The following is a 15,641-nucleotide window of genomic DNA, read 5'->3' on the forward strand; positions in this document are numbered from 1 at the left end:
ATGATAATCGATGATTAATCTAGGACAAAGGTTCGGCACAACATCGTGGGCCGAAGGGCCTGTTCTGTGCTGTATTTTCTATGTTCTATGTGCACTTCCAGCCAGCTAAGTATGAAGTGAAGTCACTGTTGTAATACGGGGAAAGTTGCAGAAAGTTGAGTTTGAGCAGAGCAAGATCCCGCAAGCGCCGTTGCAATGATGGCTGGGTAATCGGACAACGAAGAGATGAGTATTTAACGGGATCTGTTGTTTAATGAAAACAGAGATGAATAAGTATTGGCCAGGAGGCAGGGGAGGACTCCCTTGCGTTTCTTCAGGATGATGTCATGGATTCTTTTAGGTCCACCTAGGGGGGCAGGTATGGGGTCTTGGTTAAGTGTTTTGTCTGAAAGACGGCACCTCCGGCAATGCAGCACTCTCTCCGTGCCGCACTGGCCGCCTCCCGCCCCGGCCGCCTCCCGTCCGGAGTCGATCCTCGGTTCTGTGGAGTGTGTCTCGAGGCCCTGAGTTTCGGAGGTTCCAGCTCAGCCAAGGTTGAACCTTGAGGTGGGGCCGAATGGCCCTCCTCCCCTGTAAACATCCCGCGATTTCCAGAGTGCGATCAGTCCAGTGTATAAGCGTTAGTTTGAGGACTGGCGCGGCGGCTCGAAGCTGTTTTCTCTCTCTGCAAGTGGAGACAAGACTGATTGGCTGTATCTAACTCTCCGCTGTTACTCTTGTTTCCAGTGAAGCTAAAAGCCAGTCCGTGTTTAGTCGGGTCTGTGAGGTGAGACGAGAGACGGACGCGAAGGAGCGGGGTGAAGGCACAGCCCCGTTTAGGTAACTCCCTTATATTTAGTCGTTGTGGCGTTGAGGGTTAGTGGGGGGAGGGGCGGGCGCGATGGGTGATGGGCGGAGAGTGCCTCCTTGTGCATTATTCGGGCGGAGCACTGAGCTGAGAATTTTCCAGTGCCTGCAGCCAAACCCAGCCCGGGCTGTATCCTTAGCTGATGGGCTGTGGATCATAGGACCCAGTCTCTCCCATGCCACTGGTGATGTTCTTCCTATTTGTCCGTGGGGCGGGAGACACGTGTGATGGGCCACATCTGATTTTCGGCTTCAATATTGAGACTTACCGTCAGCTGAACAACAATAACTTTGAGCTTTGCTGAAAATTATTAAAGCTTTTCCTATTGCACTCGGCAGGACAGACACAAGAATACCAAATTTCAAAGGGACCAACAGTTTACACTGTATGCGCAAAGGAAGCTGATTGGCCCTTCTCGTCTGCATGAATTGGTGCCCTCTTTGAAATTTGGTGTTCTTGTGTTTATCCTGATGAGTGTGAGATGAAAACCTTTGACAGCAGGTCTCTATTTTTAACAATAACTTGCACCTGTATAGCGCCACTCACCATCTCGGGAGGTCTCAAAGTGCTTCATGGCCAGTGAAGTAACGTAGGAAAGACGGCAGCCAGTCTGTGCACAGGAAGCTCCCACAGGCGGCAGTAATGCCAAGGGTAATCTGTTGTAGGGATGTTGGTTGAGGGAAAAATATTAGCCAGGACAATGGGGGAGGGAGGGGGGGGGGCTGCTGGTGGGGGGGGTGGGAGACTTGGTCAAAGAAACATGGGCGCGATTCTCCACTCCCGCGCCGGTTGGGAGAATCGCCTTGGCCGCCAAAATTTCCCGGGACGCCAGTCCGACGCCCTCCCGCGATTCTCCCAAGTGGCGGGAACGGCCTGGTCAGGTTGCGCGGGCCGCAGGCCGGAGAATCGCCGGAGACACCCAAGTTGGCAATTCTCCGGCACCCCCGCTATCCTGAGGCCTGGATGGGCCGAGCGGCCAGGCCAAAACGGCGGGTTCCCCCCGGCGCCGTCCACACCTGGTCGCTGCCATCGTCAGCGGTGCGTGAACGCTGGGGGGGGGGGCGGCCTGTGGGGGGGGGGGGGGGGGGGGGGGCGAGGGGGGATCCTGCACCAGGGGGTACCTCAAATGTGGGGTGGCCCGCGATCGGTGCCCACCGATCGTCGGGCCGTCCTCTCTGAAGGAGGACCTCCTTCCTTCCGCGGCCCCGCAAGATCCGTCTGACATCTTCTTGCGGGGCGGACTCGGAGAGGACGGCAACCCGCGCATGCGCGGGTGACGCCCGTTATGCGGCGCCGGCCGCGTCATTTATGCGGCGCCGCTTTTACGCGGGCGACAAGGCCTGGCGCGTGTAGATGACGCGGCCCCGATCCTGGCCCATTGTCGGGGCCTGAATCGGTCGGGACCGGGGCCGTTTCGCGCCGTCGTGAACCTCGACGGCGTTCAGGATGGCGCGGCCACTTTGGGGCGGGAATGGGGAATCCCGCCCCGTGTCTTTTAAAAAAAAAAAAAAAAATTTAGAGTACCCAATTGTTTTTTTTCCCAATTAAGGGGCAATTTAGCGTGGCCAATCCACCTACTCTGCACATCTTTGGGTTGTGGGGGCGAGACCCACGCAGACACGGGGAGAATGTGCAAACTCCACACGGACAGTGACCCAGGGCCGGGATTCAAACCCGGGTCCTCAGCGCCGCAGTCCCAATGCTAGCCACTGCGCCATGTTTCTTTGAGGGGCGGCACATGTCTCAAAGGACCCCCCTTATAAGAAAAAAACGCGGGAAAGGCCGCGATGGGCGGCTTGGGGATGGGAATTCCAGAGCTCGGGACTGAGGCAGGCGACGGCGCGGCTGCCTAGGGCGGAGCGGTTAAAATCGGGGACGTGCGAGAGGCCGGAATAGGAAGAGTGCGGATGTCCGAGGCTCGTGGGGAGGGGGGGGTGGAGGAGATGACGGAGATGTGGGGGGGGGGGGGGGGGGGCGGGTGGAGGAGATGACGGAGATGTGGGGGGGGGGGGGGATTTGAAAACCGGGATGAGAATTATTAAAGCGGGTGTTCCCAGACCAGCAGGCCCCTGTGAGCACGGCGACTGATGGGTGAACACAATTTGGGGTGGGTTTTGGACAACGTGCAGTAAAATCTTGGATGAGGTGGGGTGGTGGGGGGGGGGGGGAATGGAAGGCCAGAGGGCGAACAGGAGAGTGTTAGAATCCCTTAAATGGAGAGGCACTCGTTAAAAATATGTGACCTTCATGAGGGGAAATGCGATTTGTTTTAACTTCCCAGCCTCAGCGTTTAATAGAAACCAAAAATGCGCAGGCAGTTCAATCCAGACTTTGGAAAGTACATTCCAGGTCAAATGGGTAAGGTTGCTAGGCAACGCTAATTGAAGGTGAGGTTGGTGTGGAAGTAGCTGTAACAGGACACCGTGCTCTGCGTTTGCAGAGTCCAACCCCGAATTGAACAGGAACAAAATCCTCCAGGCGGGGGGGGGGGGGGGCTTTTACCATGTGACTGAAGGGGGCCTTGGTGCCTAATCAGAAAGTTGAGCAAGCATGGCATATTTCCCATTGGCTCTGCCGCTGATTCCATATCCGATGTGGAACTTGGCCAGGCAGAGTCCAGGCCTGGCCCAGTTCCCCTAACTGCCCCCTGGAGAAGCAGCTGGTGAGAAGCTTCCTGCAGTCCCCGAGGTGTAGGTACACCAACTGTGCTGTTAGGGAGGGAGTACCGGGATTTCGCACCAGCGACTGCGAATGGCCGATATGTTTCCCAGTCGGGGTGGTGTCACATGTTTCGGTGCGTGGGCAGTGATATGGTTTAACTCGCCTTGCGTGCTCCTCCGACCCTACTTGGCTTATATGTTATTTTTGGAAAAGGGAATGATCACGTTCAAATGTTTTCTTTGTGTATCTTTCCTGGTGCAGCTAAAGCTTCAAATCTTAACACTGGAGCTCCCGACACTGCCGCCCGTAGAGGCGCAGCAGTACTGCAGCTGATTCAACACTTCCAAAAGAGCACGTTATCTGAGATTGAGCTTTGTAAGGGCTTTGGAGGCTTTTTCATGGAATGAATAAACTCAAAACGGTGCCCCCCCCTGAATTTTTACATTTGCCTCTTCTACCGGGATTGAGGGAAGGATTCCAAAACTGGCCTCTCTTGGCTAGTGGTATTTCTTGCTTGTGGTGGTCTGTGCCATAAGCTGTGCAGAAGGAGACCATTCAGCCCATCGAGTGTGCACCGACCCTCTGAAAGGGCACCCTTCCTAGGCCCACTCTCCCGCCCTATCCCTGTACACCAGTAACCCCGCCTAACCTCTGGACACCAGGGGGCAATTTAGCACGGCCAATCTGCACATCTTCGGACTGTGGGAGGAAACCGGAGCTCCCGGAGGAAACCCACGCAGACGCGGGGAGAGCGCGCAAACTCCACACAGTCACCCAAGGCCGGAATTGAACCCGGGTCCCTGGCGTTGTGAGGCAGCCGTGCTAACCACTGTGCCACCCCAATAAAGAGAGGGAGAAAAGGTGTGTGCATAGACATTGTGGGTACGGAGGGGGGTCGGACTGGCATGAGATGAACCCACAAGGTGGCGAGCGATTTCCCCAGCCTCTGGACCCTGTACCTCCTAGTTAGAGTCAGCACCATCGGGAATGATGCTAGGATAGGGGGGATGGGGAGGCCATTCCCCCCTGTCTGTTTTGCCAATCTGTATTCAAAGCCAGTAACTAGCCTTGATTCCACAATCCCTTCAATACCCGTGGCTGGCAAACGTGATTCTGAGCATCAATCTCCGGACTGAATCGTGTGCCAATCACATCAGTGCCAACCGCTGTGCCACCGTGCCGGGGGCTGGCTCTAATGTTGTCCCCACATTCTCAATGCCGCCATCGAAGGAAATGGCTTCTCTCTCTACCAATTTGAAAGGTAACAACTTCATCAGGTAGTAGCCTCAACCTTCCAAACTCAAAATTTAAACGCCGCTTAAGCCGCTGTTAAGTTTGATCCTTTTTTCCTTTATTCTCTCACAGGATGTGTGTGTCGCCGGCTAGGCCGAGACTTATTGCCCACCCCTAATTGCGCTCGAGAAGGTGGTGGCGAGTGCCGCCTTGAACGGTCCATCTGGTGTAGGTACACCCACAGTGCTGTTAGGAAGGGAGGGAGGGGGCCTTCCAGGCGGTGGTGTTCCCATGTGCCTGCTACCCTTGTCCTTCTGGGTGGTGGAGGTTTTGGGTTTGGAAGGTGCTGTCGAAGGAGCCTTGGTGAGTTGCTGCAGTGCATCTTGTAGATAGAAGAAAGAACAATACAGCACAGGAACAGGCCCTTCGGCCCGCCAAGCCCGTACCGGTCATGATACCAACCTTGGCCAAAACCCTCAGCACTTCCTTGTGCTGTATCCCTCGATACCCATCCTATCCATGTGTTTGTTGAGATGCCTTTTGAACGCCGTTAATGTATCTGCCCCCACACAACCTCCCCTGGCAACGCGTTCCAGGCACTCACCACCCTCTGCGTAAAAATCCTGCCTTGCACATCTCCTCTAAACTTTGCCCCATGGACCTTAAACCTATGCCCCCTGGTAACTGACCCCTCCACTCTGGGAAAGAGTGCCTGCCCATCCACTCTATCCATGCCCCTCACAATCTTGTAGACCTCTACCAGGTCACCCCTCAACCTCCGTCTTTCTAATGAAGGTACACATGGCTGTTACTGTGCATCGGTGGTGGAGGGAGTGAATGTTTAAGGTGGTGGATGGGTGGTACATGCCAACCCCATGTCTGAGCTGTCAGCCTGGATGTACAGTTCGCTATAAGCCTGTCTGGGTCAGCCTGTTGCTGTTTTGAGGTCACTTGCTCTGTAACGGATGTCCTTCATATGTAAATTTGTGTAACATGTCCCTCCGGAGACGAGAAATGAAATTAACTTGGATCTATTGCAAGCTCAAATGGTTTTGTTCATGATGAATGTGAGACTGAGGGGATTAACCTGCATTAGGGATTGAAAAAAATGCTTATCTGAAATCTGGGTCGTCATGCCATGTTTGTTCCTGTGTTTTCTGAAATAAACTCAAACCTTCTAGACTGTGCTGACTGTAGATTCACCTGCGAGCTGCACGTATTTTAAATGCCTTCTATTCTCAAAACTAAATCTAGAGGCTCTCGTGAGAACTGAGGCCTTCATTTAAAAAAAACCATTTCCAATTAAGGGGCAATTTAATGTGGCCAATCCACCTACTTTGCACATTTTGGGTTGTGGGGGTGAGACCCACGCAGACACGGGGAGAATGTGCAAACTCCACACGGACAGTGACCCGGGGCCGGGAATCGAACCCGGGGCCTCGGCGGCGTGAGGCAGCAGTGCTAATGACTGCACCACCGTGCCGCCTTCATGTCTGAACCTGGGGTGTCGGACAGCGAGCTGACCTTAATGGGCGGCACGGCAGCGCAGTGGTTTGCGCTGTTGCTTCACAGCTCCAGGGTCCCAGGTTCGATTCCCGGCTTGGGTCACTGTCTGTGCGGAGTCTGCATGTTCTCCCCGTGTCTGCGTGGGTTTCCTCCGGGTGCTCCGGTTTCCTCCCACAAGTCCCGAAAGATGTGCTTGTTAGGTGAATTGGACATTCTGAATTCTCCCTCTGTGTACCCGAACAGGCGCCGGAGTGTGGCGACTAGGGGCTTTTCACAGTAACCTCATTGCAGTGTTAATGTAAGCCTACTTGTGACAATAATAAAGATTATTATTATTTACCGAGCCCAGCGTCCACACTCCCTGGAAACCAGTGAGTTCAATGCTGACGGACTGTGTCCTGCCATGGTCTGTGTAGCCCAGTGTCACAACACAGATCGTGCAACACACAAGGAGGCCATTCTGCCTACCTGGCCAGTGCTGTCTCGTTAAGAGGGATCCAGTTAGTCTTCCCCTTCCTCCTCCGAACCTGGCAGGTTTTCCTTGTTTGAGTCACTGTTGAATCTGTCTCCACCGCCCTGTCAGGCAGCGCCTTCCAGGTCACCGTAATCCATTGAGTTTAAACACAAAAATATCCCTCTGCTTCCTTCTCAAATTAATTTGTGTCCTCCGATTACCCAGCCGCCTGGGGCTGGGAACCAGGGATGGATTTACCCGCTGAGTCTCTGTGGTCGGGGAACAAAGGGTTCGTGTCTTTCACGTGGACGTGTTGCTGATTGTGTTTTTCAGGAGTGAGCCTTATAGCCTCTCGAGCACCGAGGAAGAGACGGAGGAAGCTCGCGAAGACCTCAAGGCTTGGCAGCGCCAACAGCGGGCGAAGCAGAAGGCTCGGCATCACATCCTGGTCACCCAGACGCCGCAAGACGAGGAGGAAGTCGGCGAGACTCCCGAGGAGTCGATGCCAGAATCGAGCGCTGGCAAACGTTTAGCCGGCAGCACCGGAGAAAGTGAGGAAGACGCCATGGAGCTGGACGTGGTGACCTGTGGCCAGGGGTCGGCCAAACTCTGGGGGGAGCCTGACCCCGAGGCTGCCGAGAGGACTCTGGAGGTCTGTGCGACCCCACAGGCCCCCCGACCCGAAGGCGAGAAGGTGACATCGGCCCACCCCGCGGAGAGGAGGACAGTCGAGAGCAGGGCAAGAGCACGGGCCGCGGTGCCTCGTGGGTACAGTGAGGTCCCCAAGTATCCAACGGACTTCAGTGTCGCGCACATCGCCACACAGACCAGCAGCAGCGCCGTCAGCTCCACGCTGCAGGAAAGGGGCAAACTCCCCTCTCGGGACGCCATGGTGCAGACAGAAGGGACTGCTGGAAAACCACAGATGCGGTCGAGGAGTACCTCTTTCCATGCCAACCAGGAAGCAGACAATCGGGACACCGACTCCATCCACAGTCAGGTACTCAAACTTTCCATGATTTCCTTCTGCGATGTTAGATTTTGAGCGGGTCTTGCAGAACATAAAACCCAGAGTGAGTGAGAGAGAGACCGTTAGCAATCTCATTCTATTCAGAATTAGTATAATTGCTCTAATACAGTCGTCCAGAGGTCTTTCATCATGAACCTCAGGCTCCCGAACTTTCCCATTGAAACCCTCCTTCTGCCTTCAATCTCCCATTGAAATCCCCTTCCACTGTGTTCAATCTCCCATTAAAACCCTCCTCCTGCCTTCAATCTCCCACTGAAACCCCCCTCCTTCTGCCTTCAATCTCCCATTGAAACCCCCCTTCTACTGCCTTCAATCTCCCATTGAAACACCCCTTCTACTGCCTTCAATCTCCCATTGAAACCCCCCTTCTACTGCCTTCAATCTCCCATTGAAACACCCCTTCTACTGCCTTCAATCTCCCATCGAAACCCCCTTCTACTGCGTTCAATCTCCCATTGAAACCTCCCTTCTACTGCCTTCAATCTGCCATTGAAACCCCCTTCTACTGCCTTCAATCTCCCATTGAAACACCCCTTCTACTACCTTCAATCTCCCATTGAAACCCCCCTTCTACTGTGTTCAATCTCCCACTGAAACCCCCCTTCTACTGCCTTCAATCTCCCATTGAAACCCCCCTTCTACTGCCTTCAATCTCCCATTGAAACACCCCTTCTACTGCCTTCAATCTCCCATCGAAACCCCCTTCTACTGCGTTCAATCTCCCATTGAAACCTCCCTTCTACTGCCTTCAATCTCCCATTGAAACCCCCTTCTACTGCCTTCAATCTCCCATTGAAACCTCCCTTCTACTGCCTTCAATCTCCCATTGAAACCCCCTTCTACTGCCTTCAAACTCCCATTGAAACCCCCTTCTACTGCCTTCAATCTCCCACTGAAACCCCCTTCTACTGCCTTCAATCCCCCATCGAAACCCCCTTCTATTGCCTTCAAACTCCCATTGAAACACTCTCCTACTGCCTTCAGTCTCCCATCGAAACACCCTTCTACTGCCTTCAATCTCCCATTGAAACCCCCCTTCTACTGCCTTCAATCTCCCATTGAAACCCCCCTTCTACTGCCTTCAATCTCCCATCAAAACACCCCTTCTACTGCCTTCAATCTCCCATTGAAACCCCCCTTCTACTGCCTTCAATCTCCCATTGAACCACCCCTTCTACTGCCTTCAATCTCCCATTGAAACCCCCTTCTACTGCCTTCAATCTCCCATTGAAACCTCCCTTCTACTGTGTTCAATCTCCCATTGAAACCCCCCTTCTACTGCCTTCAATCTCCCATTGAAACCCCCTTCTACTGCCTTCAGTCTCCCATCGAAACCCCCCTTCCATTGCCTTCAATCTCCCATTGAAACCCCCTTCTACTGCCTTCGAACTCCCATTGAAACCCCCTTCTACTGCCTTCAATCTCCCATTGAAACCCCCCGACTACTGCCTTCAATCTCCCATTGAACCACCCCTTCTACTGCCTTCAATCTCCCATTGAAACCCCCTTTCTACTGCCTTCAATCTCCCATCGAAACACCCCTTTTACTGCCTTCAATCTCCCATTGAAACCCCCCTTCTACTGCCTTCAATCTCCCATTGAAACCCCCCTTCTACTGCCTTCAATCTCCCATTGAAACCCCCCTTCTACTGCCTTCAATCTCCCATTGAAACCCCCCTTCTACTGCCTTCAATCTCCCATCGAAACACCCCTTCTACTGCCTTCAATCTCCCATTGAAACCCCCCTACTACTGCCTTCAATCTCCCATTGAACCACCCCTTCTACTGCCTTCAATCTCCCATTGAAACCCCCTTCTACTGCCTTCAATCTCCCATTGAAACCCCCTTCTACTGCCTTCAGTCTCCCATCGAAACCCCCCTTCTACTGCCTTCAATCTCCCATTGAACCACCCCTTCTACTGCCTTCAAACTCCCATTGAAACCCCCTTCTACTGCCTTCAATCTCCCATTGAACCACCCCTTCTACTGCCTTCAAACTCCCATTGAAACCCCCCTACTACTGCCTTCAATCTCCCATTGAACCACCCCTTCTACTGCCTTCAAACTCCCATTGAAACCCCCTTCTACTGCCTTCAATCTCCCATTGAAACCCCCCTTCTACTGTGTTCAATCTCCCATCGAAACACCCCTTGTACTGCCTTCAGTCTCCCATTGAAACCCCCTTCTACTGCTTTCAATCTCCCATTGAATCCCCCCTTCTACTGCCTTCACTCTCCCATTGAAACCCCCCTTCAACTGCCTTCAATCTCCCATCGAAACATCCCTTGTACTGCCTTCAATCTCCCATTGAAACACCCCTTCTACTGCCTTCAATCTCCCATTGAAACCCCCCTTCTACTGCCTTCAATCTCCCATTGAAACCCCGTTCTACTGCCTTCAATCTCCCATTGAAACTCCCTTCTACTGCCTTCAATCTCCCATTGAAACCCCGTTCTACTGCCTTCAATCTCCCATTAAAACCTCCCTTCTACTGCCTTCAATCTCCAATCGAAACACCCCTTCTACTGCCTTCAATCTCCAATCGAAACACCCCTTCTACTGCCTTCAATCTCCCATTGAAACCCCCCTTCTACTGCCTTCAATCTCCCATTGAAACCCCCCTTCTACTGCCTTCAATCTCCCATTGAAACCCCCTTCTACTGCCTTCAATCTCCCATCGAAACACCCCTTCTACTGCCTCCAATCTCCCATTGAAAACCCCTTCTACTGCCTTCAATCTCCCGTTGAAACCCCCCTTCTACTGCCTTCAATCTCCCACTGAAACCCCCTTCTACTGCCTTCAATCCCCCATCGAAACCCCCTTCTACTGCCTTCAATCTCCCACTGAAACCCCCTTCTACTGTGTTCAGTCTCCCATCGAAACACCCTTTCTACTGCCTTCAATCTCCCATTGAAACCCCCTTTCTACTGCCTTCAATCTCCCATCGAAACCCCCCTTCTACTGCCTTCAATCTCCCATTGAAACCCCCCTTCTACTGTGTTCAATCTCCCAGAAAACCCCCACTTCTACTGCCTTCAATCTCCCATCGAAACCCCCCTTCTACTGTGTTCAATCTCCCATTGAAACCCCCTTTCTACTGCCTTCAATCTCCCATCGAAACACTCCTTCTACTGCCTTCAACCTCCCATTGAAACCCCCCTTCTACTGTGTTCAATCTCCCATTGAAACCTCCCTTCCACTGCCTTCAATCTCCCATTGAAACCCCCCTTCTACTGCCTTCAATCTCCCATTGAAACCCCGTTCTACTGCCTTCAATCTCCCATTGAAACCCCCTTCTACTGCCTTCAGTCTCCCATCGAAACCCCCCTTCTACTGCCTTCAATCTCCCATTGAAACCCCCCTTCTACTGTGTTCAATCTCCCTTTGAAACCCCCCTTCTACTGCCTTCAATCTCCCATTGAAACCCCCCTCCTACTGCCTTTAATCTCCCATTGAAACCCCCCTTCTACTGTGTTCAATCTCCCATTGAAACCCCCCCTCTACTGCCTTCAATCTCCCATTGAAACCCCCCTTCTACTGTGTTCAATCTCCCATTGAAACCCCCCTTGTACTGCCTTCAATCTCCCATTGCAACCTCCCTTCTACTGTGTTCAATCTCCCATTGAAACCCCCCCTCTACTGCCTTCAATCTCCCATTGCAACCCCCCTTCTACTGTGTTCAATCTCCCATTGAAACCCCCCCTCTACTGCCTTCAATCTCCCATTGAAACCCCCCTTCTACTGTGTTCAATCTCCCATTGAAACCCCCCTTCAACTGCCTTCAATCTCCCATTGAAAACCCCTTCTACTGCCTTCAATCTCCCGTTGAAACCCCCCTTCTACTGCCTTCAATCTCCCACTGAAACCCCCTTCTACTGCCTTCAATCTCCCATTGAAACCCCCTTTCTACTGCCTTCAATCTCCCATCGAAACCCCCCTTCTACTGTGTTCAATCTCCCATTGACACCCCCCTTCAAATGCCTTCAATCTCCCATTGAAACCCCCCTTCTACTGTGTTCAATCTCCGAGAAAACCCCCACTTCTACTGCCTTCAATCTCCCATCGAAACCCCCCTTCTACTGTGTTCAATCTCCCATTGAAACCCCCCTTCTACTGCCTTCAATCTCCCAGAGAAACCACACTTCTACTGCCTTCAATCTCCCATCGAAACCCCGCTTCTACTATGTTCAATCTCCCATTAAACCCCCCTTCTACTGCCTTCAATCTCCCATTGAAACCCCCTTTCCACTGCCTTCAATCTCCCATTGAAACCCCCCTTCTACTGCCTTCAATCTCCCATTGAAACCCCGTTCTACTGCCTTCAATCTCCCATTAAACCCCCCTTCTACTGCCTTCAATCTCCCATTGAAACCCCCCTTCTACTGCCTTCAATCTCCCATTGAAACCCCCCTTCTACTGCCTTCAATCTCCCATTGAAACCCCGTTCTACTGCCTTCAATCTCCCATTGAAACCCCCTTCTACTGCCTTCAGTCTCCCATCGAAACCCCCCTTCTACTGCCTTCAATCTCCCATTGAAACCCCCCTTCTACTGCCTTCAATCTCACATTGAAACCCCCCTTCTACTGCCTTCAATCTCCCATTGAAACCCCCCTTCTACTGTGTTCAATCTCCCATTGAAACCCCCCTTGTACTGCCTTCAATCTCCCATTGAAACCCCCTTCTACTGCCTTCAATCTCACATTGAAACCCCCCTTCTACTGCCTTCAATCTCCCATTGAAACCCCCCTTCTACTGTGTACAATCTCCCATTGAAACCCCCCTTCTACTGCCTTCAATCTCCCACTGAAACCCCCCTTCTACTGCCTTCAATCTCCCGTTGAAACCTCCCTTCTACTGTGTTCAATCTCCAAGAGAAACCCCACTTCTACTGCCTTCAAATTCCATTGAAACCCTCCTTCTACTGCCTTCAATCGCCCATTGAAACACCCCTTCTACTGTGTTCAATCTCCCATTGAAACCCCCCCTTCTACTGTGTTCAATCTCCCATCGAAACACCCCTTGTACTGCCTTCAATCTCCCATTGAAACCCCCTTCTACTGCCTTCAATCTCCAATTGAAACCCCCCTTCTACTGCCTTCAATCTCCCATTGAAACCCCCTTTCTACTGCCTTCAATCTCCCATCGAAACACCCCTTCTACTGCCTTCAATCTCCCATTGAAAGCCCCTTCTACTGCCTTCAGTCTCCCATTGAAACCCCCCTACTACTGCCTTCAATCCCCCATCGAAACACCCCTTTCCACTGCCTTCAATCTCCCATTGAAACCCCCCTTCTACTGCCTTCAATCTCCCATTGAAACCCCGTTCTACTGCCTTCAATCTCCCATTAAACCCCCCTTCTACTGCCTTCAATCTCCCATTGAAACCCCCCTTCTACTGCCTTCAATCTCCCATTGAAACCCCCCTTCTACTGCCTTCAATCTCCCATTGAAACCCCGTTCTACTGCCTTCAATCTCCCATTGAAACCCCCTTCTACTGCCTTCAGTCTCCCATCGAAACCCCCCTTCTACTGCCTTCAATCTCCCATTGAAACCCCCCTTCTACTGCCTTCAATCTCACATTGAAACCCCCCTTCTACTGCCTTCAATCTCCCATTGAAACCCCCCTTCTACTGTGTTCAATCTCCCATTGAAACCCCCCTTGTACTGCCTTCAATCTCCCATTGAAACCCCCTTCTACTGCCTTCAATCTCACATTGAAACCCCCCTTCTACTGCCTTCAATCTCCCATTGAAACCCCCCTTCTACTGTGTACAATCTCCCATTGAAACCCCCCTTCTACTGCCTTCAATCTCCCGTTGAAACCTCCCTTCTACTGTGTTCAATCTCCAAGAGAAACCCCACTTCTACTGCCTTCAAATTCCATTGAAACCCTCCTTCTACTGCCTTCAATCGCCCATTGAAACACCCCTTCTACTGTGTTCAATCTCCCATTGAAACCCCCCCTTCTACTGTGTTCAATCTCCCATCGAAACACCCCTTGTACTGCCTTCAATCTCCCATTGAAACCCCCTTCTACTGCCTTCAATCTCCAATTGAAACCCCCCTTCTACTGCCTTCAATCTCCCATTGAAACCCCCTTTCTACTGCCTTCAATCTCCCATCGAAACACCCCTTCTACTGCCTTCAATCTCCCATTGAAAGCCCCTTCTACTGCCTTCAGTCTCCCATTGAAACCCCCCTACTACTGCCTTCAATCTCCCATTGAAACCTCCTTCTACTGCCTTTAATCTCCCATTGAAACCCCCTTCAACTGCCTTCAATTTCCCATTGAAACCCCCCTTCTACTGTGTTCAATCTCCCAGAAACCCCCCACTTCTACTGCCTTCAATCTCCCATCGAAACCCCCCTTCTACTGTGTTCAATCTCCCATTGAAACCCCCCTTCTACTGCCTTCAATCTCCCATTGAAACCCCCTTCTACTGCCTTCAATCTCCCATTGAAACCTCCCTTCTACTGTGTTCAATCTCCCATTGAAACCCCCCTTCTACTGCCTTCAATCTCCCATTGAAACCCCCCTTCTACTGTGTTCAATCTCCCAGAGAAACCACACTTCTACTGCCTTCAATCTCCCATCGAAACCCCCCTTCTACTGTGTCCAATCTCCCATTAAACCCCCCTTCTACTGCCTTCAATCTCCCATTAAAACCCCCTTTCCACTGCCTTCAATCTCCCATCGAAACACCCCTTCTACTGCCTTCAATCTCGCATTGAAACCCCCCTTCTACTGCCTTCAATCTCCCATTGAAACCCCCCTTCTACTGCCTTCACTCTCCCATTGAAACACCCCTTCTACTGCTTTCAATCTCCCATTGAAACCCACTTCTACTGCCTTCAATCTCACATTGAACCACCCCTTCTTCTGCCTTCAATCTCCCATTGAAACCCCCTTCTACTGCCTTCAAACTCCCATTGAAACCCCCCTTCTACTGTGTTCAATCTCCCAGAGAAACCACACTTCTACTGCCTTCAATCTCCCATCGAAACCCCCCTTCTACTGTGTTCAATCTCCCATTAAACCCCCCTTCTACTGCCTTCAATCTCCCATTGAAACCCCCTTTCCATGCCTTCAATCTCCCATTGAAACCCCCCTTCTACTGCCTTCAATCTCCCATTGAAACCCCGTTCTACTGCCTTCAATCTCCCATTGAAACCCCCTTCTACTGCCTTCAGTCTCCCATCGAAACCCCCCTTCTACTGCCTTCAATCTCCCATTGAAACCCCCCTTCTACTGTGTTCAATCTCCCATTGAAACCCCCCTTCTACTGCCTTCAATCTCCCATTGAAACCCCCCTTCTACTGTGTTCAATCACCCATTGAAACCCCCCTTGTACTGCCTTCAATCTTCCATTGAAACCCCCCTTCTACTGTGTTCAATCTCCCATTGAAACCCCCCTTCTCCTGCCTTCAATCTCCCATTGAAACCCCCCTTCTACTGTGTTCAATCTCCCATTGAAACCCCCCTTGTACTGCCTTCAATCTCCCATTGAAACCTCCCTTCTACTGTGTTCAATCTCCCATTGAAACCCCCCTTCAACTGCCTTCAATCTCCCATTGAAACCCCCCTTGTACTGCCTTCCATCTCCCATTGAAACCCCCCTTCTACTGCCTTCAATCTCCCATTGAAACCCCCTTTCTACTGCCTTCAATCTCCCATCGAAACACCCCTTCGACTGCCTTCAACTCCCATTGAAAGCCCCTTCTACTGCCTTGAGTCTCCCATTGAAACCCCCCTTCTACTGCCTTCAATCTCCCATTGAAACCTCCTTCTACTGCCTTCAATCTCCCATCGAAACCCCCCTTCTACTGTGATCAATCTCCCATTGAAACCCCCCTTCTACTGTGTTCAATCTCCCAGAAAACCCCCACTTCTACTGCCTTCAATCTCC

The 15,641-nt window shown here is 52.0% G+C and overlaps 1 protein-coding gene across 1 annotated transcript in view; it reads left to right on the forward strand.

Annotated features, from left to right (window-relative positions):
* Positions 1 to 15,641, forward strand: part of tp53bp1 (tumor protein p53 binding protein, 1) — a 294,166-nt gene that overhangs the window by 117,069 nt on the left and 161,456 nt on the right. Inside the window, 2 exon segments of the mRNA XM_072492591.1 lie at positions 699 to 819; positions 7,035 to 7,701. Of these exon segments, the coding sequence (XP_072348692.1) occupies positions 699 to 819; positions 7,035 to 7,701 (788 nt within the window).

This window comes from Scyliorhinus torazame, chromosome 30, assembly GCF_047496885.1.
Source record: "Scyliorhinus torazame isolate Kashiwa2021f chromosome 30, sScyTor2.1, whole genome shotgun sequence".
In the NCBI taxonomy this organism is placed as follows: Eukaryota; Metazoa; Chordata; class Chondrichthyes; order Carcharhiniformes; family Scyliorhinidae; genus Scyliorhinus; species Scyliorhinus torazame.